The 23,001-nt window shown below is 40.9% G+C and overlaps 1 protein-coding gene and 2 long non-coding RNA genes across 6 annotated transcripts in view; 2 read left to right on the top strand and 1 right to left on the bottom strand.

The window, feature by feature from the left end:
• Positions 1 to 2,541, top strand: part of LOC120318778 (tyrosine-protein kinase Blk-like) — a 31,226-nt gene extending 28,685 nt beyond the window's left edge. For all 3 annotated transcript variants that reach the window (XM_039366838.1, XM_039366837.1, XM_039366839.1), the window contains 2 exons: positions 1,014 to 1,145; positions 2,022 to 2,541. In XM_039366838.1, the coding sequence (XP_039222772.1) occupies positions 1,014 to 1,145; positions 2,022 to 2,233 (344 nt within the window). In that variant the 3' untranslated portion in view covers positions 2,234 to 2,541. The remainder of the gene's footprint in view (positions 1 to 1,013; positions 1,146 to 2,021) is intronic.
• Positions 2,542 to 14,106: 11,565 nt separating this feature from the next.
• On the bottom strand, positions 14,107 to 21,174 carry LOC120318779. Of its 2 annotated transcripts, XR_005559585.1 has the most exons (3): positions 20,160 to 21,174; positions 15,079 to 15,271; positions 14,107 to 14,435 (listed from the first exon to the last, which is right to left on the bottom strand). It is a non-coding gene; the product is annotated as an uncharacterized LOC120318779 (long non-coding RNA). The 2 variants fall into 2 exon arrangements; XR_005559584.1 differs by lacking the exon at positions 20,160 to 21,174 and having other exon boundaries at positions 15,079 to 16,219.
• On the top strand, positions 15,706 to 20,247 carry LOC120318780. The gene is made up of 2 exons (XR_005559586.1): positions 15,706 to 15,829; positions 16,321 to 20,247. It is a non-coding gene; the product is annotated as an uncharacterized LOC120318780 (long non-coding RNA).
• Positions 21,175 to 23,001: the final 1,827 nt, after the last annotated feature.

Below are 23,001 nucleotides of genomic sequence, written 5' to 3'. Positions count from 1 at the left end.
GTTACCTATAAATTAATATATAGCTTAGAAAGTAGATATCCCATATAAAGTTTGCCTCCTAAGAGAATTTCCCATTTTTGTCCTATTAATAGGTATTCAGGTGTATTACTTTTAGTAACTTTGTTAATGGCAGAAAGATTGTAGGAGAGGAAAATTATCAAATTGTTATGACAAAAGATTACTGGAAGCTCTGTGAATGCTTTGAAATAGTCTGAGTGTTTGTTATAGTCAAAAATATCGAAACAGCATGGATATCGAGGCAGAAAGACAAACTGTTCTATTTATCCATCCCTCCACCTTTATAGCCTAACCTAGCCTAGCCTGGTCTTTCATTATTATATTCTGCTTAGATGTCTAGTACATGAGAGGCAATATTCAAATATCCTGTATGAAATAACACATAAATCAGATGTTGCTTAACCCAACTGTTCTCCTATGCATAGGATTTTAAATAGTTGAGCTTTGAAAAGAGAACATATCCTCCTTTATCTGACACAGTGTACCCACTTCCCTTCCTGCAGGCCTAAAATATTACTTGAGAAGTAATGTTGGGTAGAATTGAGATATGCAAAATCTAGTGCACGGTAAGCTCAAAACACAACCTTGACTCCTGAATTTTATCTGATATAGTGATTTACCATTGTGTCCTTCTGAAAGAGAGTGATGGCTTTGTGTCTAAGGCAGGACTAGAATTCATGCTCTCCTGGTTTCTAGCATGATTCCTTAACCAATACACTGAACTGGCTCTGATATATTGGCTGCACTAAGTTGGCCAAATAAATAAATAAATAAACCACTTAGGATCACTTTCAGTGCTGAACTTCTTCACATCCCCAAATAGTAATCAGTATCAGTGAGCTGGTCAAAAGTTCCTGGTCTGGCATCTTTATGTTCTTGTTCATACTCCTACACTTTGGAATATCTTGTCTAGTTTAAGAAAGAAATTCAAAATAGATATTCAGAACCAAATTATGCTGGGAGGTTTTCATGTTAAATGACTTCTTTAATGGCAGGTGCCAAATTTCCTATCAAATGGACAGCACCAGAAGCAATTAACTACGGACTTTTCACAATCAAATCTGATGTCTGGTCCTTTGGAATTCTTCTCACTGAAATTATTACGTATGGGCAGACTCCCTATCCAGGTAAGGCAGGCTGCAATCAAAAACCCTTCACTGCTTTGAGCCAATGCTTCTCTCTGATTCCTCCGCTATGGCTAAAAGCTCAGAAGGGATATTGTTAGGCTAATTGTTCAGCCCAGTACTAGACAGCTTTTCATCATTGTATATTTATTTATTTTATTTATTTATTTGTATCCCGCCTTTATTATTTTTATAGATGACTCAGGGCAAACTTATCTGTCCAGAGTTGTTTTGATACGAGATGGAGGCAAATAAATTTAAATAAATAAATAAATAACCAATATACCTTCCTCCTCCTATTTTCCCCATAACAACAATCCTGTAAGGTGAGTTAGACTGAGAGAGAGTAACTAACCCAAGATCTCCAGCTGGCTTTCATGGCTAAGATGGGACTAGAATTCATAGTCTCCAGCTTTCTAGCTTGATGCCTTAGCCACTGGCTTCAAATATATATTTCAATTGCCTTCAGATGCACTTCAAATGGCTCATTTACTAATTCAGATTCAAATGTGTTTGAATTTGATTTCATGAGGTTCTTAGTCTTTATTTTTAAGGGGCTCATCAGCTTTTTTTGATGAAACAGGTGGGATTTGTATGCATTTGCAAAGTTGAATGGTAAACAAGAATAGGAGAACTTAATAAATAACTGTAATAATCACCACAAACACATTTAAATGGTAATGCTTCCTGCTTAGAAAATCTTACTTTTAAATAGTTTTGGAAAATACATTGTGCAAGATATAAAGCTACCAGGAACTCGAAATAGTTGAGTTGGTTCAGAATTTCAGAATATATAATTTTGGTCCCATCGTAAATTAAGAACTATCTGTGCATTATATGGTTTGTGTATAGTTTGATCTTTCCTTTTTTTCCCAATAGCTATGATGAATCATGACGTTATCAGACATCTAGAACAGGGCTACCGGATACCTTGTCCAGAATTATGTCCGTCTAATCTCTATGCAATTATGTTAAAATGTTGGAAGGACAACCCAGAAGAACGACCAACATTTGAATACCTCCAGTCTACCCTTGAAGACTTTTATATAACCACAGAAAAACATTATGAATCAGAACCCCAAAAGACCTGATCTGTGATCATCAAAGCTAAAGTTGGTTTTATCATAGCATGGAATAGTTGGGGAGAATTTCCTCTTAGCTGCACTTTGCAAAGTTGTTCCCAGTCATAGAAGTAAAGGCATATCCATCTCTGAAGCTCTATTTACTGCATGTCTTTGCCTGGCTTTGGTTTCATCACCCAGTGATGAACTACAAAGTGGCTATGGAAAGTGAAAAATACAGATAGTTCTCAGCTTATGACCACAACTGAGCCCAACATTTATGTTGCTGAGACAGTTAAGTAAAATTTGCCCCATTTTACAGTCTTTCTTGCTGTTATGTCCCGAGCCTTGCAAACGGCTCAGGCGTTTGCAGGCAGTCCTGGGCAGGTGCAAAGCTGCCCGGGACCAGACAGGCTGTCGCCAGCGCCGTGCGCATGCGCGGGTGCTGGCGCGGGAAAAGTATCGCATTTACCCGGGAAATGTCTATATAAGAAGTTGGGAGGTTTTGGGAGCTGCAGAAGCCATCTACTTGTAAGCTGAACGCAGAATAAAGAAAACTGAGAACTTCAACTGCTTCTCGTGTCTGCTTCCCGCCACGGACTCAACACTGGCGACGAAGGTGGGATCGCCTTACACCGCCTGGAAAGGAAGAAGTGTAAGCTTACCCAAGTGAGTCCTGAGCGGCGGAACGGCGTCGACTCGGCAGCTACCCACCAATCCAGTGCGCATTCGGGGGTAGGCTGGCTGATAGACCCGTCTCCTGAAGATGGCAAAAATCGGAAGGCTTTCGGAATTCGACGTCTCACATCCAGAGCGGTGGGAGTCATACGTAGCCAGGGTGGAGAACTACTTCAAGGCAAACCAAGTGAGGGAAGAGAGCTTGAAGGCTGCCACCCTGCTTTGTGTTTGCAGCCAAGACGCCTTCGACATCGCAGAAAACCTTGCAGCACCTGTTCCAGTAGAGTCTGTAAGCTACGCAGATCTGAAGAAGCTACTGAAGGAGCACTTCCACCCCAAGATGTCCGTCATCGCATGGCGCCACACCTTCGAGCAGAGGGATCAACGGCCCGGTGAGTCGGCCAAAGAATTCATCGCCGCATTACGGAAGGCCGCCAAGCACTGCGAGTTCAAAGACCTCGAAGAACGACTGAGGGACCGATTCGTGTGCGGGTTAAGGCATCGAGATCTACAACAGAGACTTTTCGCTAAAGAAGAATTGTCCTACCAAGATGCCTTAAGGGAAGTCACCGCAGAAGAAGCAGCAGGCGGCGCTGTCAAGAACATGCGGCCGATCAGAAACAGTCCAGAGGTTGCATCCGTGCACCAGGAAGACGTCCAAAGAAACTCCGAGGAGGATCCGGACGAGGAAGTCGACCGTCTCCACCCCATGAAGGAAGAAAAACAGAAGGGAAGCTCTCCAGCTCCGCTCAAGTGCATCGGCTATGGAGGTCGCCACAGGAGAACCGACTGCAAGTTCCGCTCCGCTACCTGCCGGGCATGCGGCAAACAAGGACACATTGCAGCTGTGTGTCTGGGCCGACAAAAGGTACAACCTCAGGAAGAACTGCGCCTGAAAGATACCAGATTCCCCAGCCAGAATAGGGTAGGGTTTTGCGCTTCGCGAAGAAGCATCCTTAGGACAGGCACACACAAGCCCATTAAGAAAAAGCTGTCACTCAAGGTGAAGCTACAAGGGGTTCCATTATCTATGGAACTAGACACAGGGTCTGCCTTTTCAATTATCTCCTTGCATACATTTAGGAAGATTTGTTCCGGTAGTGGAACTCAGGCCAAGTTAAGGCCTTCTGACATTGTGTTAACAGATTTTCAAAATTCAAGAGTGTGTGTTAAGGGGGAGGCCACCCTTAACGTGCAATACAAGAGTTTTGAAGGTCCACTAGACTTATTAGTAGTAGGGGGTGAACGAACGAGTCTCATAGGACTCGATTGGTTTGAGGCCCTGGGGATACACGTCACAGGACTCAACAGTTTACAAACACTCGACCTACAGGAAGTCTGCAAAGAATTTGCAGATGTTTTCAGCCCCCAGCTGGGCACATTCAAAGGACCCCCTGTGTCCTTAAAGCTAGACCCCACTGTCACTCCCATTAGAATTAAAGCAAGAAGGGTCCCTTTTGCTTTAAAGAGTAAAATTGACACTGAGTTAGACAAACTGATCCAACAGGGAATCCTAGAACCTGTTGATTCCAGCCCTTGGGAGACCCCCATTGTCACGCCTCTAAAGGCAAATGGGGACATTCGCATTTGTGCTGACTACAAATGCACTCTTAATAAGGCATTGCAGCAACATGCCTATCCTGTTCCTGTGGTCAGTCATATTCTGGCCTCCCTCAAGGGGGGGTGCGTTTTTGCAAAGCTTGACCTAGCTCAAGCGTATCAACAGCTGCCTGTTGATGATGATGCTGCTATAGCTCAGACTATTGTGACCCACAGGGGAGCCTTTAAGGTAAAAAGGCTGCAGTTTGGAGTGAATGTCGCTCCTGGGATTTTCCAAAGCGTAATGGAAAACACACTGCGGGGCATACCGGGGGTTTGCCCCTACTTTGATGATGTCTTAATTGCAGGAGACTCCACACACATTCTAGCTGAAAGGCTAAGAGCTGTTCTGTTAAGATTCAGGAAATCAGGCCTCAAGCTCAAAAAAGACAAATGCATGATTGGGGTGCCTTCTACTGAATTTCTGGGGTTCAAAATTGATGCTGCTGGGATTCACCCTGCTGAATCCAAACTGACTGCTATTTTAGAAGCACCTAGGCCAAAGTCCAAGGCCGAACTTCAGGCCTTCCTGGGCCTCCTGAATTTCTACAATTCTTTTCTTCCACAAAAAGCTAGTGTAGCTGAGCCTCTTCACAGGCTACTAGACAAGCAAGCAGTGTGGCAGTGGTCACAAACGCATGAGGGTTGTTTTAACAAAGTCAAGGCTTTGCTCACTTCTAACAGTGTACTTGCACATTTCAACGAGTCCCTTCCTGTGTGCATCGCTTGTGATGCGTCCCCTTACGGGGTTGGAGCTGTCCTGAGCCACCTCAGGTCTGATGGAACTCAGGTTCCTGTTGCATATTACTCCAGAACATTGTCTTCTGCTGAGCGCAACTACGCTCAGATAGACAGGGAGGCTCTGGCTGTTGTTGCTGGAATTAAAAAATTCCATGACTTTCTATATGGCAGGCACTTCACGGTCTTCACTGACCATAAGCCTCTGCTGGGACTGTTTACCACACGTAAGCAGACTCCCCAAATCATTTCCCCTAGAATGCTTAGGTGGTCTATCTTTTTGTCTGCATATGATTTTTCCTTACTCCACAAGCCTGGAAAAGAAATGGGCCATGCTGATGGCCTCAGTAGATTGCCTCTGCCAGTAGTAGAAGCTGACCCTGCGCCAGCTGTCAACATTCTATCAATCCAAGCCTTGCCCGAGCTCCCTCTTAGTGCCAGGGATGTTGCCGCTGAATCAGGTACAGATCACACACTTTCACGTGTCCATTCCTGGGTTTTGTCTGGTTGGCCTGAGCACTGCCCTAGTCCTGAGTTTCAGAGTTTCTGGTCCAAAAGGAACGAGCTGTCCCTTTCTCAGGGTTGTCTGCTTTGGGGAAACAGAGTTGTCATTCCCACCTCAATGAGGACTAGGGTCTTAGAATCCCTCCACGAGGGTCATCCTGGCATTGTTCGTATGAAGGCCCTTGCGCGCAGCCACTTGTGGTGGCCTGGTTTAGATAAAGATATTGAGGCTAAGGTGCATGCATGCCACTTGTGCCAACGATCTCGCCCAGAGATGCCCCAAGCTCCCGTGCATAGATGGGAGGAAACACAGTCCCCATGGTCTAGGGTGCACATTGACTACGCTGGACCCTTTCAGGGCCAGTTCTTCTTGGTCCTTGTTGACAGCCATTCGAAATGGCTTGAGGTTGTACCTGTCTCATCCACCACCACTGCAAAGACTATTCAGGTACTGAGGGGGATTTTTGCTGCACACGGGCTGCCAGATGTCATTGTGTCTGACAACGGCCCTCAATTCACTTCCTCCGAATTCCAAGCTTTCTTACAGGCAAACATGATTCGTCATGCCACGTCTGCACCCTTCCACCCGTCCACCAACGGTATGGCTGAACGTATGGTGCGCATCACAAAGGACGCATTGAAAAGACTCACCTACGGGGACTGGCATCACAGGTTGGCTGACTTTCTCCTTTCTTATCGCACCACACCGTCCACTTCTACAGGGAGAAGCCCAGCTGAACTTCGTTGGGGGCGTCAACTTACTACTAAACTTGACCGGTTGCATCCGGACAGACTGCCTTCATCTACCTCACATCCTAGGGCACCTAGACAACTACTTGTGGGTGCCCCGGTTTGGGCTCGCAATTACGGGCCTGGTCATACATGGGTCCCCGCTTCTATTTCCAGGGTCACAGGTCCTCTCTCCTACGAGGTAGCCCTGGACAACGGTCGTGTCCTGCGTCGGCACATCGACCAACTCCGCCCTCGGCGGGACTTTTCAGATGAGACTCCTGGGTCTTTTCCAGGGGGGGAGGGGGACCCTTTGGAGCAAAGGGAAGGGCATGAGCTGCTGCCCATCTCCACTGATGGAGCTACAAACGGCCCATCCCAGGGTTCCGCGAGAGCTCCGAACAAGAATTCTACGAGCCTACCTAATTACCAGGCATCCACGCCTACTCCAGCCAGGGAGTCACCCCGGGGGCATACTCACTTTCCACACACATCACACAGCACTCCAGTCACGGAGGATACCCGGGGGCATCCCAACAAATCATTCCCCGCAAGAGAGCTGGCACACAATTCCCAAGGTTGGCCTGACCTTACCCCAAATCCTACAGGGGGTCAAACATACAGGGAGGTGGTCGAGGAACCAAGTCCCGACTACAACACCTCTAGCCCAAATCAGGGAGTAACTGAGTTTTGGGAAAGTACAGAAACCCACACAAGCCCGGACACAGAACGGGGTTCAGGGAATGGACAGCCTCCTGACAGGTCTTGGATGGACCTAGGAGGTTCAACAGAGACGCCCAGCAGTGGCTATCACTTCAAGGGGCCCGAGGGTCTATAGCTAGGCAGGTCAACCAGGTCACAAAGTGACAGAAGCCCTGGCCTGACGAGCCCGGTGGGCGAGCAAGCAGGCCAGGCAGTGGGGCACAGTCCTTGGAAGGCACCAAGGCAAAATAAGGAGAACAGGCTCACATCTCCCTCCAGTCAGGGAACTCATGCTAGTAACCCAGAGCTGAGAAGGTCACAGAGAGCAAAGAAGTCTCCTAAATACTTAGAGGATTACATAACATTGCTGGCTAAACAAAAGCCAGGTAACGATAGGAGCACTGAGAAGCAGAACACTGCATAAAATAAATGATTATATGTTGGTAGTAGTTTTAGCCCGGGGGAAAGGGGTGTTATGTCCCGAGCCTTGCAAACGGCTCGGGCGTTTGCAGGCAGTCCCGGGCAGGTGCAAAGCTGCCCGGGACCAGACAGGCTGTCGCCAGCGCCGTGCGCATGCGCGGGTGCTGGCGCAGGAAAAGTATCGCATTTACCCGGGAAATGTCTATATAAGAAGTTGGGAGGTTTTTGGGAGCTGCAGAAGCCATCTACTTGTAAGCTGAACGCAGAATAAAGAAAACTGAGAACTTCAACTGCTTCTCGTGTCTGCTTCCCGCCACGGACTCAACACTTGCCACAGCTGTTAAGTGAATCATTGAAGCTGTTAAGCTAATAACCCAGCACCACTTGTTAAGTGAATCTGGCTTCCCCATTGACTTTGCTTGTCAGAAGGTCACAAAAGGGGATCACATGACCCAGGGATGCTGCAACCATCATAAATATGAGCCTGTTGCCAAGTGTCTGAATTTTAATCATGTGAACTGTGATAACTTCAAATAGTCACTAAATGAACTGTCACAATCGAGGTCTACTTGTATTGAACGTACAAATGAAACCAGCTGAAATTCTAATAACTAAAAAGGACATATAAATAATAGTCCAGAAAAATGATTTGGATAACCTTTCTGTATTGGATTTTCGACAGGGGCTTGTTGAAGATCAGAAGACTGTTTTGGATAACCTTTTTTGTATTGGATTTACAAAAGGGATTTGTTAAGGTTGTCAGTGATTTTGTGAGAAAGACAAAGAGAAAATGAAAAGAACTAAAGATTGTTGGGACATTGGAAGTAATATAAAGTTGGTTTGATCAAGGTTAAAATAAATAGGTTATTTCTGGAAATTTTTAATGGATCCATGAACACCCATTAGCATTAGAAGATGAAAGCTCTTTATTTTCACATGGACAGACTTAACCATAGTTTCAACTGGGAAACTGTGAGCATCCTAGACCAAGCCAAATCCAAAACTGCTAAAGAATACTTGGAAGCCTCAGACTAATCAATCATTAATAGGCACATAAAGATTAACAGCTTCTACATGACATTGACATGTCACTAGTATATAAACAGAGAGCAAACCTCACTTCCTTGTAGCACTGATGATGTTACCTAGTTGGGTAATGAAATGTCTGCAGGAAAACGATCAAGCTCAGAGAGCATCAAAGACCCCATATTTAAAATGGTTATGTTGATACCTCCAGTAACTTTTATTAGATTTTTACTGATAAATTTGAAAGGTGGTGTTTGGAGGTTTTGTTTAATGATAGAAAATGAGATATAATGTAAAAGGAAGGAATTCAAATGTATTTATTAGATCAAGTTTATAACAAATAAATTTGTGGTAACTCTTCCTGGACTTTTACTGAATAGGATGGAAGGTGAAGTTTTAAAGATGCATTTATAAAGAATTGGGTGAGACACAGAGTGAAAAGACTGTTGTATTTTAAGAGAGGGTAATAAGTTGTTAAAATTGCTTATACTTGCTGAGAAGAAAGGGGTGAGAAGAAAGGGGAGGTTACATTTTTTTTCTTTCTCTTTTTAAACTTTTCTTCTCCGTTTTTCTTTTTTCCTGCAATTTTTTTTGTTTATAGTTTGTATTAGTTTTATATGTATATGTAATGTTCAATAAAATTATTTTTTTAAGAAAAAAGAAATGTTAAAGATGGAACCTGAGCTGTGCATATAATTCATTGATCCTTTATTGAGCTGCACCTTCCTTTTTTTTCTCTACAGCTGGGAAATCCCTATCAAGGAATCAGACCAATAGTTTTATGAACTAAGAAAGTTCTCTCCAAGGGTAGTCTCCACCTGGCAGCTTCCAGGGCAGATTTGCTGCTCCTGCACCTTCTGCCAGCTGGTTAACTAGCTGAACTGGTGTTAAGGTTGTCATGCAAATTCAAAGAGCTGTGTGTGCAAGTAGGTGGATGAACGGCTGCCAATGCGCAGTTCAGTACAATCTGTGTGGGATGCAGCTAAGGAGGAAGTACAGTCATGTGTAATCATTCATGCACCAAGGCGTTAAATTGTGACTTGGGAATGAACATGATTAATGGGGGTGGCTGAATGTCTAGCCCATATAGGCTAGCAAGCGTCTTTCAGATCTGCAAAATGCAAATGCTGGGAAAAAATGGCGGACTGCATTGTTTGGCAACCCCCATGAAATGGTCGTTCGACCCCAAATGGGGTCCTGACCCACAGGTTGAGAACTACTGTCCTAGGCTGTCTCACAATTCTGATAACTAGTGAATGCATTTACCGTAAGCATTTAAACTGTTCCTTTAAATCAGTGGTTCTCAACCTGTGGGTCGGGACCCCATTTGAGGTCGAACGACCATTTCACGGGGGTCACCAAACAACGCAGTCCGCCATTTTTTCCCCCTTTCCTTAGCTGTGCTACTCCCTTTTATTCTATTGGCTTTTGAAAGCCAATAGAATAGACTCTCTTGAATAGAGTCTAATTCTATGGGCTTTCAAAAGCCAATAGGAATTGTCCAGACTGTCTCTGCCCTGCTGAGCCCGCCAAAAGTCCCATTCTGCAAACGGTGCTGCAAGTTGTCTGCAGTGAAGGCGAGCTGTCTGGAAGTTTCCACCCCTCCCTGCTGAGCAACTACTAAAAATGTAAGTAAAAGAGGGCCAGGGGTGGGAGGTGGCAGGCTGGCGGGCACAGGGAGGGTTGCTGGCGCGCATGGGGCCCCGTGGGAGCCTTATCTCCCTTGGGCTGGGCCAGCTGGTGGCCCAGCCAGTGGTCGGCCTGTGCCATCTCTGCCGCTTGCCAGCTACGCCTCGGCCCGTGCAGGGGGCGGCACCACGCATGCGCGGCACTCCCGGGCAGGGAAAATCCTCGACTTACAACCGGTTGGGTAGTCCTCAACTTATGACCGGTTGGGTAGTCCTCGACTTACGACCGGTTGGGGGTCGGGGCATTAAAAAGGTTGAGAACCACTGCTTTAAATAATTATAATGCATAATTATTATACTAATTATAATTATACATAATTTAGGCATCAAATATGCACAAAAGCACATATCAATATGTTGTTGATGAAAGGTTAGGATGTAGCACTGATTTTATTTACTTTGTATTTTGTAGCAGAATACAGCATTAATGCATAAAATTCACAAAATGTATAAAATGTACAAATAGCATATAAAATGTATATCAAAATGTAAAGCAGAAGTGAATTATTATAATACAAATGATGAGTAAAATTATGAATATAATTAAATTATGTATGGACAGTTACAAATGATCAAGAAAATTAAACACAAAATAGATGGGTCTTGATAAGATAAGATAAGATAAGGTAAGATAAGGTAAGGTAAGGCAAGGCAAGGCAAGGCAAGGCAAGGCAAGGCAAGGCAAGGCAGGACAGGACAGGATAGGATAGGATAAGGTTGGGTAAGGTAGGGTAAGGTAGGTAAGACAAGACAAGATAGCCTTTATTGTCATTTTTTTTACTGTAGGCACATTGGCACACATTTTAAAAAAATCTATTGCCTGCTCTGCTCTCCTGGGCAAGTGGCAGCTGCAGCCAAATATTCTTTCTCATAAGTAAGGGGAAAAGCCATTTTTCCTGCATCTTTTCCTGTTGTGGATGTTGATGAGTAATTGCAGAATTGGCTGAAATGGAAATATTTTGTTCAATCAATAAAGGTACATCTTATTTATTTATTTAGCGTATGGCATTGCCATATAGGGGCTAGCAATATACAGCATATTAACATTTCACTTAGATTTAGTAAAACACAATAAAATATAAATGTTTAAAAGATCTATGTCCAAATACCAACGTCTAGGCCATCTAACCATTTAAGCACAGTGTGGTTTATAAAAGAATGAGATACTGGACCAGTATATGCCCTCAGTTTACTGCCAGTCACTATGTAACATACAGCTTGATGTGGGACCCTGCAGTCATATTAAGGGGAGAATATACGTGAGTGCCTAGGACTATGATAATAGTACCAGTCAATCCACCAAAGATGGATTCAGGGGATTTAGCTTCGGATTAAACTGATTCAAACTCACAAATCTGCATATGTATTTTCCTGTCGCAATACCAGTAAGAGGTTTAACACAGAAGGCGGGACAAGAAAAAAAATATTGTATCGTTCTTCTAATTGACCACTTGGTGTCTCCCTTCTCTCAGTGTATGCTAAAAGATGAATGCTAAGAGAGCTTTTTACGACGAAAATTGAATAATAGTGCAAAAGACGTTGTGCAAAACACTTTCAAGTCTCCTCCAAAAGGCATTACAGTAATGCATTAAATGTTTAAGAATGTTTAAAATATGCATTACTTTTTCAAACTGTCCCTCTTGACCATTAAAACATATGTGGGAGTGTTCAACAGTTCAACACAAGAACTATACATATTCTCTCCTATTATTGATATGTATAATTGTGAAGTTAGCAATAATAGTGGCTTCTTCTTACTCACTCTGTCTTATTATTTTGTGTCCTAAATTGATAAGGTTAATACTATGAATTTGAAAAAAATGCTGAAAGGGGTAAGGACAAACCATACCCATATGATTGCTAGGAAAATATTTTCACCAACTCAATTTGAAGGAGATTTTAAGTGAAAGTCAAAAACCATTAAGATTCTCATATTAAAACCATTAATAATAATAAAAATAGTGGCAACTAATATCATCTTTGCCAAATGTTGCAGTTTGGCCCGGGGATCGCCTATAAAAGGGGCAGGGAGACTTGGGCGTTGTCGGTGTCTTGTAACCAGTATGCTGAACAGAAATAAAGAGGTTCCTGAGAACTACAACTGCTTCTCGCATCATTGCCATTTCACTGAGAACTTAACAATCTTGATAGAGAGTGGCTGGATTTGCACAATGATAGGCTAAACTAATGTGAATTTAGGTACTTTGTGGTTTTAAAAATAGATAATAAACTCAGATTATAAACCCATTGCTTGGTCTCCAATCCTGGGATTTTCTCACCTAAAACCTTTGAAGTATTATTAATACTAAAATATGTTTTGAACAAATCCACATTAATGGTATTTTAAATAGGACATTATACATAGTGTTATTAGAGTGAATAAGGATACTTATTGTGTTTCTTACAATTTTGAGATTTATCTAACTAGAGTTTTTTTTTCTGTTTATTGAACACCTCTGAATGTTTAAAAGAAGCTGTTTGTTAACTTCATAATGATGATGTTGATGTTATCCATTTAGTTGTGTCCAACTTTTGGTGATTCTTTGGGCCAGGTCTCTCCATATCTTCCTATCTTGCACTGCTTCTTTGATATTTCTCTATGCTCTGGCTGGTGTCAGCTTTGATTGTATCCAGCCATCATGTTCTTTGGCAGCCTGATTCCCTTTTACTACTAATTCTTCCCAACATATGTGCTTTCTCCATGAATTGCACCACATGACATGGTCAAAGTAAGTGAGAAGCAGTTTTGAGATTTTTCCTTCCAGTGACATGTCTGGTGTTATGAGCTCCAGTACTTGCTTGATGGTCACCTTAGTTGTCCAAGGAATACGTTGGAGCCTTCTCCAGCACCACAGCACAAGCGAGTCAATTTTCTTCCTGTCTTGCTTATGTTTAAACTTTCCAATACAGAAGTAAGAAATGGTGCAAGAGACATTTACCCATACTGATGTAGCATCCATAACTGTAATAGCTTGTGAACTGGCTCTATCAATAGATAGAGTGAACTTCATTACTCCTTGTGGACAAAGTTTGATGCTTTATTTTGAGCAAAATTTTGTTCTTTTGGTCGTGTGTGTGTGTGTGTATGTGTGTGTGAAAAATCAAGGACCAGAAAAAATATCCTTGGCGATATTCCTGGAAGTATACTAACCATTTTGGGTATATTATAATGAGTTTTGAAGATAGAATTACAATGCTTTTCAGCCACACTTTTTAAACCAATCACATTGTCACAGACCCTGCATGTGTATGTGTTGAGTTCCATTTTTATGTCATAAGCTAATTGGTTTATGTATTGGTGGAGTGCATTAATAAATTTCCCATTTGAAAAGGAGACATATAGCAATAGCAATAGCACTTAGACATATACCATTTCATAGTGCTTTACAGCCCCCTCTAAGCGGTTTACAGGGTCAGCATATTGCCCCCAACAATCTGGGCCTCATTTTACCAACCTTAGAAGGATGGAAGGGTGAGTCAACCTTGAGCTGTCAAGAATCGAATTGCCAAACTGCTGGCAATCGGCAGTCAGCAGAAGTAGCTTGCAGTACTGCATTCTAACCACTGTGCCACCATGGCTCTTGTAATTTCAGAATTGTTTAATAATTTGATTGTATTTGGCTATGAAGACATCACATTTCAAGGCTCTGGGATAGGAGCTGGGGATATATGATTCTAGATAATGCTAAATTCCAAGCATAGCTCATTCTCGTTCACATTGGCTGAGATTGCTGGGAAATGTAGTTCAGCAATAAATGAAGGCCCAAATATTCATGACACCTGCCGTAGAATTTCAAGAATGACATTAATATTTTCATATCTCTTCCCAAGAACAAGTAAATGCCCAATGACTTTATTACAAACATGTTTACAAGAAATGCAACCTATTATCTTCCAGATATTTTCAGATGAAAAATTATATAAGATCTTCTCACTGGATCCTTTACTTAGAACTTAAGAAAACAGTAGTCTCCAAGATGTGGAAAGCACCAGATTTTCTACTGCCCCCCCCCCCCGTTGTCATATTCCCTTTTGTTTCTATCTTTTCAACCCTCACAACCAACTAATATTTTACATTCATTTCTCTTTCTTGTGTCCTTCAGACTGCATGCAATTTGGTCCTCAATGCCATCACAGGATTTGCTTCCCTGTGGATAAAGCAGAGGATGAAGAGGTCACTTGGAGGTAAAACCCTGCATATGTACTACCCATTTCTAGAGACAATGGACTTCAGCAGAAGCTATATCCAAGGCCAGTTATGCTCTGATTTTTCATACTCTGGTGGCAGTTTGTATAAACTGCCCTCTCCTTGATGTGACTGGGGTTTCATCTTGTAATTGATTACTTCCTCCCTCACCAATATCCTGCACTTCCTATTTCTTTTGGGCCTTCACTGCATCCAGCTTCATCAACTTTCTAAGAGAGAATCTAACTAATAGCAATATAAGGGTCTGTGGCTCAGATTCTGCATATTCTTGTGCTAAACTGAAAAGTGTAAGGCCACAACCTTCAGCAGTTTAAAGCCTGCACCTGGTCCTGTATGGCATGCCAAGGACTAGAATCTAAAAAATAGTGGGCCAAGGTTCTAATTTTTAAGGTTTTTTTCCAGCATTCTTTGAGATAGAATAGTGCCTTATATTTCTGCAAAACATAAGGCAACTTTTTTGCCCTGTAGCCCCTCCCCCTACAAATCTCCCATATCCATTCCCTCCTCCCCATCCCACCCCCCAAAAAGTAACATGTGCCTTCAGTCACTTGGGGAAATAGCAAAAAGATTATTGGGAGCCATACTTTTTCCATCCAGAATATCCAGTACAGTTGTCATCAATTGAATAGAAATATTGTCATCTATAAGAATTCTCCATAATCAAGTGCTTTCTTTCTTTCTTTCTTTCTTTCTTTCTTTCTTTCTTTCTTTCTTTCTTTCTTTCTTTCTTTCTTTCTTTCTTTTTTGTGCTAATAGTCACTGCTGTACATTGTTAGCCTGAAGAATAGAGAAGAAAGTCAAATAAGGGTCTGTGGAGAGGCTGGCAATTTGTTGCTTCCTCTAGAACATGTAGAGAATGGCCTTCCCCATGCTGGGGCCCTCTGGACCTTTTGGAGCTTCAATTCCCAGAACTCCGGGTCAGCCTGACCATGCACATCAGATTGAGGAAGTATGGAGCGGAATAACAAAGCTGGGCCTCCAGTGTAGCTATATCATTCACTGTTTGTAGGTTTGGAGAACACAGGCAGCTGTGCAAAGTTGTCTTTTACAAGGTTGCTAGGCTGATTAGCATCAGCAGAAGCTAAGCAGGTTGTTTTTGTTTTACAACCTGGACAGGCCCAACTAAATCTGGAAGGCCACCCTCCCTGCATTTTCGGCTGCGAGGCAAGGTGAAGGCCATGGGATCTGGCCATCTGTGTGCCTTAGCATCCCAGAAGCCTCCCTCCCTTCAGCAATCCTCCTCCAGTTCTTGGACAACTCCCGTGTGCTTTGGGGAGAAAACAAGCTGAGCACATCTAAATCATGAAAGAGAAAGAAAGTTCTCTGAAGCTCAAGGTAACAACAAAGAACAGCTGCATCCAATTCCCATGTCTGCCCTTCTCTTCTGGCAGGACTGTCCTGTACCCAGCAGTTGGGGGGGGGGGATGTTGAAATAAAGAAGGGAGAGCAGTAACCTGCATCAACCAGCCCCAGCTAAGAAGCCTCGACTCCTTACATGGGAGAGAGGGGGAGGCCATGGAGTCTTGCTGTCAATGAAAGGCATGTTACAAATCTTGATTACAAAGGCAAATAGAACAGCTGGGAAATTAAATCCATACTGATGCATGCATATGCAGCCATTGGTGAATGAACCTCAATCCACTGATGAACAAAATCAATAGCCAGCTATGTCTTAAGACTCTAGCAGAATCAGCTGACAGTTGGTGACAGATTTACTGCTTTGTACTGAGTTAGAATAGTCCAGGCCAGATTTGCTGAAACAGACTGGCAGTCGCTGCCTGGATTTCTACAGGAGGGACTGAACCTGTGCTCTTTTGTCCCTATAGCATGTACTGAACTGCTGAGTTATTGCCTGGAAACCAACACTGATGAGGAGCATGTGAAATAGCTGACTGGATTTATGCTGTTGAAGGTGGAACAGATGTCTCAGAGGGCAGAACAAGAACCAATGATTGGACATTGTAGGCTATACATTATGCAAAACATTTTAGTATTGAATGCTGTGCAAAAATCGACCGTGTGATCTTTAATGATAATAGTTATACCATTTCTGGCAAATGCCAGTTAGTTATTAGGGTTGCATTTACGACCTGCTTTCTACATCCATTGGAGGAGGGGGACTAGAGTAATTCCAAGTTCTTTTCCAACTCTATAAATCTGGGTGTACTAATGGTAATACTACTACTTACCTAGAACATACAGTGCTAAAATCTTCTACACAATAATGAACTGACTTGTTGCATGTTGCCTTCATTGCTATCAGGGAGCAGCAGCAACTCATTAAACATCAAAACTTTCTAAGAGCTCAGCTGGATTAAGACAAAGATTTATCTAGTCCCTAATCTTCTTTTCTTCAGTGGCCAAGTAATGTCCCCAGAAAGCCCAAAAGCTGGACACAGAAACAATGGTGTGGCAAATATATCCAGATGCATGTTGCCCACCCGGACCCCCAACTATAGCCTAATATATTATGAACTAATGGTAAAAATAATTTAAAAACTTTTAAACTGTCAACACATCTTGTGACAATGAATTTCATAGTTTTTTTAAAAGGTGAAGGGGCTTATAAAAGTGAAATGGCACACTAAGATAATACTTAATACATATATTTATCTGGTCTGCACCCACTGTTGAAAATGCAAGTGAAGAAAGGGTTATATGGATTGTTACCATCAATCTTCTATCTTTTGCAGGTTTTGATGAACTATAGAAAAACCTACAAATCAAACCTCACAGGAAGTATGTACAGATGAACATATACTGCATAAATATAAGTACCTTAATAAAATGAACAGCCCAAAGGAATCTATTAATGTGAATGAATGAATGAATGAATGAATATAAAAGGTAGGGAAAACATGCAGGTGAAGCAATGCCAAGTGATCTGTTACCACATAAATGGTAACTTCAGTTGGCTGAAGTGGCAAGAGTGGAGAAATATGATGGTAGATTTACCTTTAATTTAATTCCAACAAAAAAATTCTCTGCTTGAATAATAAACATTTGGAGATTACTGAAAAAAATATCATTTGTGTCAGCAAAATGCTGAGCTTGGCTGAAGCAGAAGAAAACTAGGCAGAATTTTGCTGGCCATGGGTTTCCTCCGATTGAGTTAAGGATTTCCCCTCAGAAGCCACTTGTGAGGTGAATTAATCTCCTTATTACTACATCCTGTCAAGAGTGTGGCCATTTGTTTCTGATCCGTGAAGGGGCAGGTTCCAATTTGTCTTGCTGGTGACAGGAGCAGCACTTCATGGGGAAGGGGCATTTACAAAAAATTGAGTGAAAGCTTTCCACTCCTGTTATTCTCATGTTAGAGTAGACAGAGATTTTTTTAAAAAAATGTATTTGCATGCTTTTTTCAAAACATCCAACATTAACTAAAAGTTACCTAGGTAGCATACAGGAAGCACTTCAAACCTTATGTAACTAGAAAATGGAAAACAAGCTTAAAATTCACAGTAAAAAAATTAGAAGGACTTACATGTTTTTAAAAAGGATTAATCCATGAGATTGTTTTTCAAAAAATCTTTGCCTGGCACTAAAAAGATTTCAAAACATACCTCCCCACCTTTCACCTACAATCAGGCCCACTGGTGAAAAACCTATGTGATGTGGGTTGTATCTTGAGGTTTACATTTAATCTGAGTTCCAACAGGTGGCAGCATCTGGCCAAGCTTGGTTGACCATAAGGAACACTAAGCGAGTTCAGCTTTAGTCCTAGAATGAGAGACCATCAGGAAATCTTAAAACCGTAAGTTAGACTGGGAAGTCCAGAAAACATTCCAGGAGCTGGCGGTGTCATTTTTAAAAATGTGTGAAGTAATTTCCATTATTGAGCCTGCATGATCTCTCACAGCCTATCACATGGCTGGCAAGATGCTGCCTTTGCAGAGCTCTATCATTTCAGACTGCAGTTGGGCTCATCTCAAATTTGTTTCTTCTCACATTTAAAAAAAATGAAACTAAACAAAGAGTTGAATATAAAGACTTCTCTATAAGTATAAATGTTTAAGATCAAAAGGTTTAAATGTTGCTCTATGCAGGAACAGCATTGCTCACTATCTCTGATGATTTAATAGCACCACGGTCTGTAAACTGCTGGAATCTGAAAGCAAAATAAAAATAAGTTCTAGAGGATATCAGATTATGATCTGATATACATTTGCTTTGTACTAACAAAGGCTGCAGCCAGATTTTAACTTATAAAAACGCTGGACTACAGTGTTCATAAAAATCATCCAGTAGATTTATTCAAGGTTTTGGTTTTTTTTAGTCTTGGTCTTGGCAAATTTAAGATGTTTGGATTTTAACTTCCAGAATTCAACTTCAACTCTAGATGGGGAATTCTGGGAGCTGAAGTTCATGCGTTTTAAACTGGCCAACACCTTCAGAGATTACAATCCTCCCAACTGTAATAAAATCAGCATTATTTTTCTTTCTCAAATCATGTTAAAAGCTTCTGGTATACAGCTGGATATGCTTCTGTATATATGTGGAGGCTCTATCTAGTTTCTGAGGACATAAGTAGCTGTCTCTGCCACTAATTTGTTACTGATCTATGTTCAAAGTACTTCTATTGATATAAAGCTCTCTGTGGCTTAGAACTTGGATACCTAATTAATCTGAATATTTTTTTATCTTGAATATCAGACCCATCATTAAAATGCAGTTGCAATCTTGATGGCGCCACTGAAACTTGGCCAGTGCTCACTGTCCTGAAAATGGAATTCCCTCCCAGTCCAACTGCAAATGATGCCAAGTCTTAGAAAACTTTAGTTCCTGCTGAAAATTTAATTGTTTATCCAACTGGATCTATGCTGCTGAGTCTCATGTTATCTCTTTTTGTTATCTTGATCTTAAGATGTTGCAATGTTGTGGCTTAATCATTTTAACAGTGTTGCCCTTTTATCCTATTTTGTACTGCTTCTTTGGAATTCATAGTGAAAAACAGTTTGTACATTTACAGGAATACACATATGTACATAAATACATACATATGATGGAATGATTGGATGGAATGATTACTCACAAACAAATTTGTTGCCATGACCACTATAACTTGGTTACAGCTTAATTATACCTGGCATGAATATGTCTTTTTCTCCCTTCTTTTTGTAGCTTATCTGGACTATTATCAGTAAATGACCATTTGTAAATGAGTAAGAAAAAAGAAACCCAGAAACATAATGATATAGATTTCATTTTTTGTGTATCGTGTTGTATTGTTCTGACTTGCCATTGTACTTTGAGGGAGTCAGCCTTAAGAATCCCTCTTGCAAAGCTGTCTCAGAACTGAAGAGTCCCTCTAGAAGTTTTCTAAAAATACCCTAAATACCCTTTTGAGATCTTCTCTCTTCCCCACATGACCTTCCTCTTGACAGGAACCATGCCTCTCTACAATGTCCATCAAAGCTAACTTGGCCAGTGTCAGCCACAGTTCCCCATAATCTCCCAGGAGGTATAGTGGTGCCAGAAGTGACAGAAGACTTTATCCACATCTCTGAAATATAAACAATATTCCAGAATAATGACAAGAGCTGCATTAGCAACCAATACTTTTTAACCATTTTGGTCCAGATAACGTTAAGAAAAAAAATACTATCATTGATACCTGGCGCGGGTCTTCAACACATTTTTATCCTTATCTACTGTAGCAAAGTACCTCAGTGAACAGCAAATTTCAGACCTCTTCTCTTTTTTGTCTTTCAGAGGGACAGGATTTTTTTTTTTTTTCTGTAAGCTTCATGTTTCTACAAAAAGAAAAAAAAAGATCAAACATCTTGCTGGGTTTAGGATAGAAAGCCTGGTGATCAGTTCAAATAGCATGTAAACAGTGTCAGATTCTTGCAGAAAATGACTATGGCTGTCAAATCACTTCAAAAAAAGGGGGGGGAGCGAAATGGATTAACTGTCTGCCTTTTAATTCGTTCTTCAATTAATCCATGAAATTCATGCACATGTTGCAAGACATTACGATAGATGCCTTTTAAGGATTTTGAAGAATAGCTTCCTAGAAATTTACTTTGAATGGAAAATGGGTTTCCTAGAAAAAAAAACAGACTTGCCATTGGCACTCATGCCCCAGTACTTCTTATCAGTTATGTCGGACAACCAAAGATACAGGTGCATGGTTAGGGAGGATTGGGGCAGTATATCACTTATAATTTGCTACTTTTGCTAAATGCACTAATGCACAATGTATTCCAGTAATATCTATGTGTATATATATATGTATGTATATACACATATACGCTTAGGTATGGATGGATAAAGATGATTTTATAGGCAGGAGAGGAGGTGGGGATGGTATTCTGATGATCAGACAAAATATGGACTGCATAAAAGCACTGTTTACATAGGAGGTATCTAATTAGCACTGCTTACATAGGAGGTATCTAATTAACACCTGTAACATTTTATCTCACTCTAAAACAGAAAATGTTTTTCATTCCAGTTCATAAAAAATAATGCAGTTCACATTACAAGTTTTCATATCAATTTTTTTTTAAAAAATGTTCGTGTCTTCTAGAAAAGAATTTATTTCCAGTTGTGAATCAAAGCTTACTTTTTCCAGAAAAAGTGAGTTACTGCTCTGCTTGGCTTACTGAGATGCAAATTCCTTATTTGGCAATAATAACCTATTCTTATACCTTATTTTTCTTCTTTGTCATCTTCTCCCACTCATAATCTGTGACAGAAACTTTTTCTAGGGCTGTATTCTGGTAGAAATAAACAAGGAGAAACAATAGATTTCAAATCCCCAAATGAAATTCAATTTAAGTTAAAACGTAGCAAGAAACAACTATATACATGTTTGTTTTAAACCTTAAAAATTTTAATCAGATTAATTATGACTCCATCCCATGCTACGCCCTACTAAAGCCAGCTTGCATAGAAAATGTAATGGGACTTCTTAAAGATGGTCAAACAAAGGTTTGGATGGATGGCAAGAGAAGGGGAGTATTCTATCATTGTACAGACAGGCAACCTGAGGATGGTGCATTGATACTGGCATTGTAGCTCCAAAGAGGAGCACAGGAAATTAAAGTAATTATTTTTCACAAGCAATGTAGCATGCATCACAGCTTATTTTGTTGGCTTGTTTTTCTCTTTAAGCATGATAACTCATATTTTCTAATCAGCATGTATGTAGGCACTCTAAAGGGTGAATCAGGATGACCTTACAACCAAAACTTTTTACTATAATTATGGATTAATTATACATCTAAATAGCAAGTAGCCAAGTAACAACAATTTTGTGATTCTAATAAAAGCACTGTACCTTCCTAAAACAGAGTATATTTTTGAAATGTATTGCCATATTGCCACTTTTATCAGCCATGCTGGTTTGGGAAGATAGGAATCAGAGCTTAGTATATCAGAACATAAAATTAGGAAAAGTTGTTTTAAAAATAAATAGAAGACAGTATTCAAGAATGAGAATATAACTTTGACAATTAACTGGATCCTCATTATTGGAAATAGTCTTCCTACTTACTTAATCAGTAGGAGATTGCTGGAGAATTATGCAAAGAGAGTTGCAGCTTCCAAACTCGATGTGGAACCATGACATTGCTCACTAGGAGAAGCAAGATACTATACCTAGCTTGACCTCTCATTAATCCAACTTCTTATATTTAAGATAAGATAAGATAAGATAAGATAAGATAAGATAAGATAAGATAACCTTTATTGTCATTTTTTTTTACTGTGGGCACAATGGCACACATCAAAAATGAAATTTAGTTGCCCGCTCTCAAAAGTGAAACACATACATGACACACACCTAAACATACTATGAACAACATATGTACAGACCCACATCCCTATATATATATGTAGCAAATAAATATTAAATACTGTCCATCTTTAATATATAACGGAAGGAGGAAGCTTGAGAGTTCACAAGGTTAATGCTGTATGGGATAAAACTATGGCTGAATCTGGATGTTCTGCTACGGATACCACGAAGCCTCCTCCCAGAAAGTAACAAGGAAAACAGGTTGTGAAGAGGATGTGAAGTGTCCCAGATTTCTTTTATTTTATTTTATTTATTTAAAATATGTATATAACTTAAATCTGGATATGTTCTATGGGGAATATTTTGCACGTGAACAGATACATTCAACCACTGAGGTTAGAATACAAAAAAAAAAAACTACTGGTCTTTTTTACAAATGAAACAAAAAGGTTTCAATAGCTTTCATTTGAATTGGCTACCACAAATCCAACTCCAATCCCAAAATAAAAATATGGTAATAATAAATCCTGCAGTTTCCCCTAGACTCCATCCAAATGACATGAAATGGAGTCAATCATAATAGAGTATTTATCAGAGGCTCACACTTCAGAAGCCTCTGGCACAGCTCGAGATGTTGGAAGCCAGCCAAGGCTCAGCCAAGGATAACAAAACAGCTTTCATTCAAGTATTCCAAGCCAATTAAAAAAGACAAATTAGCAGTGTCCTTATCTCTACCTCCTTCTCCCCTTTCCATTCCAGAGGA

This window comes from Crotalus tigris, unplaced genomic scaffold (assembly GCF_016545835.1).
Source record: "Crotalus tigris isolate CLP2741 ecotype Arizona unplaced genomic scaffold, ASM1654583v1 scf7180000020432.61181, whole genome shotgun sequence".
Lineage (NCBI taxonomy): Eukaryota > Metazoa > Chordata > Lepidosauria > Squamata > Viperidae > Crotalus > Crotalus tigris.
This window is presented reverse-complemented; position numbering and strand designations above follow the sequence as displayed.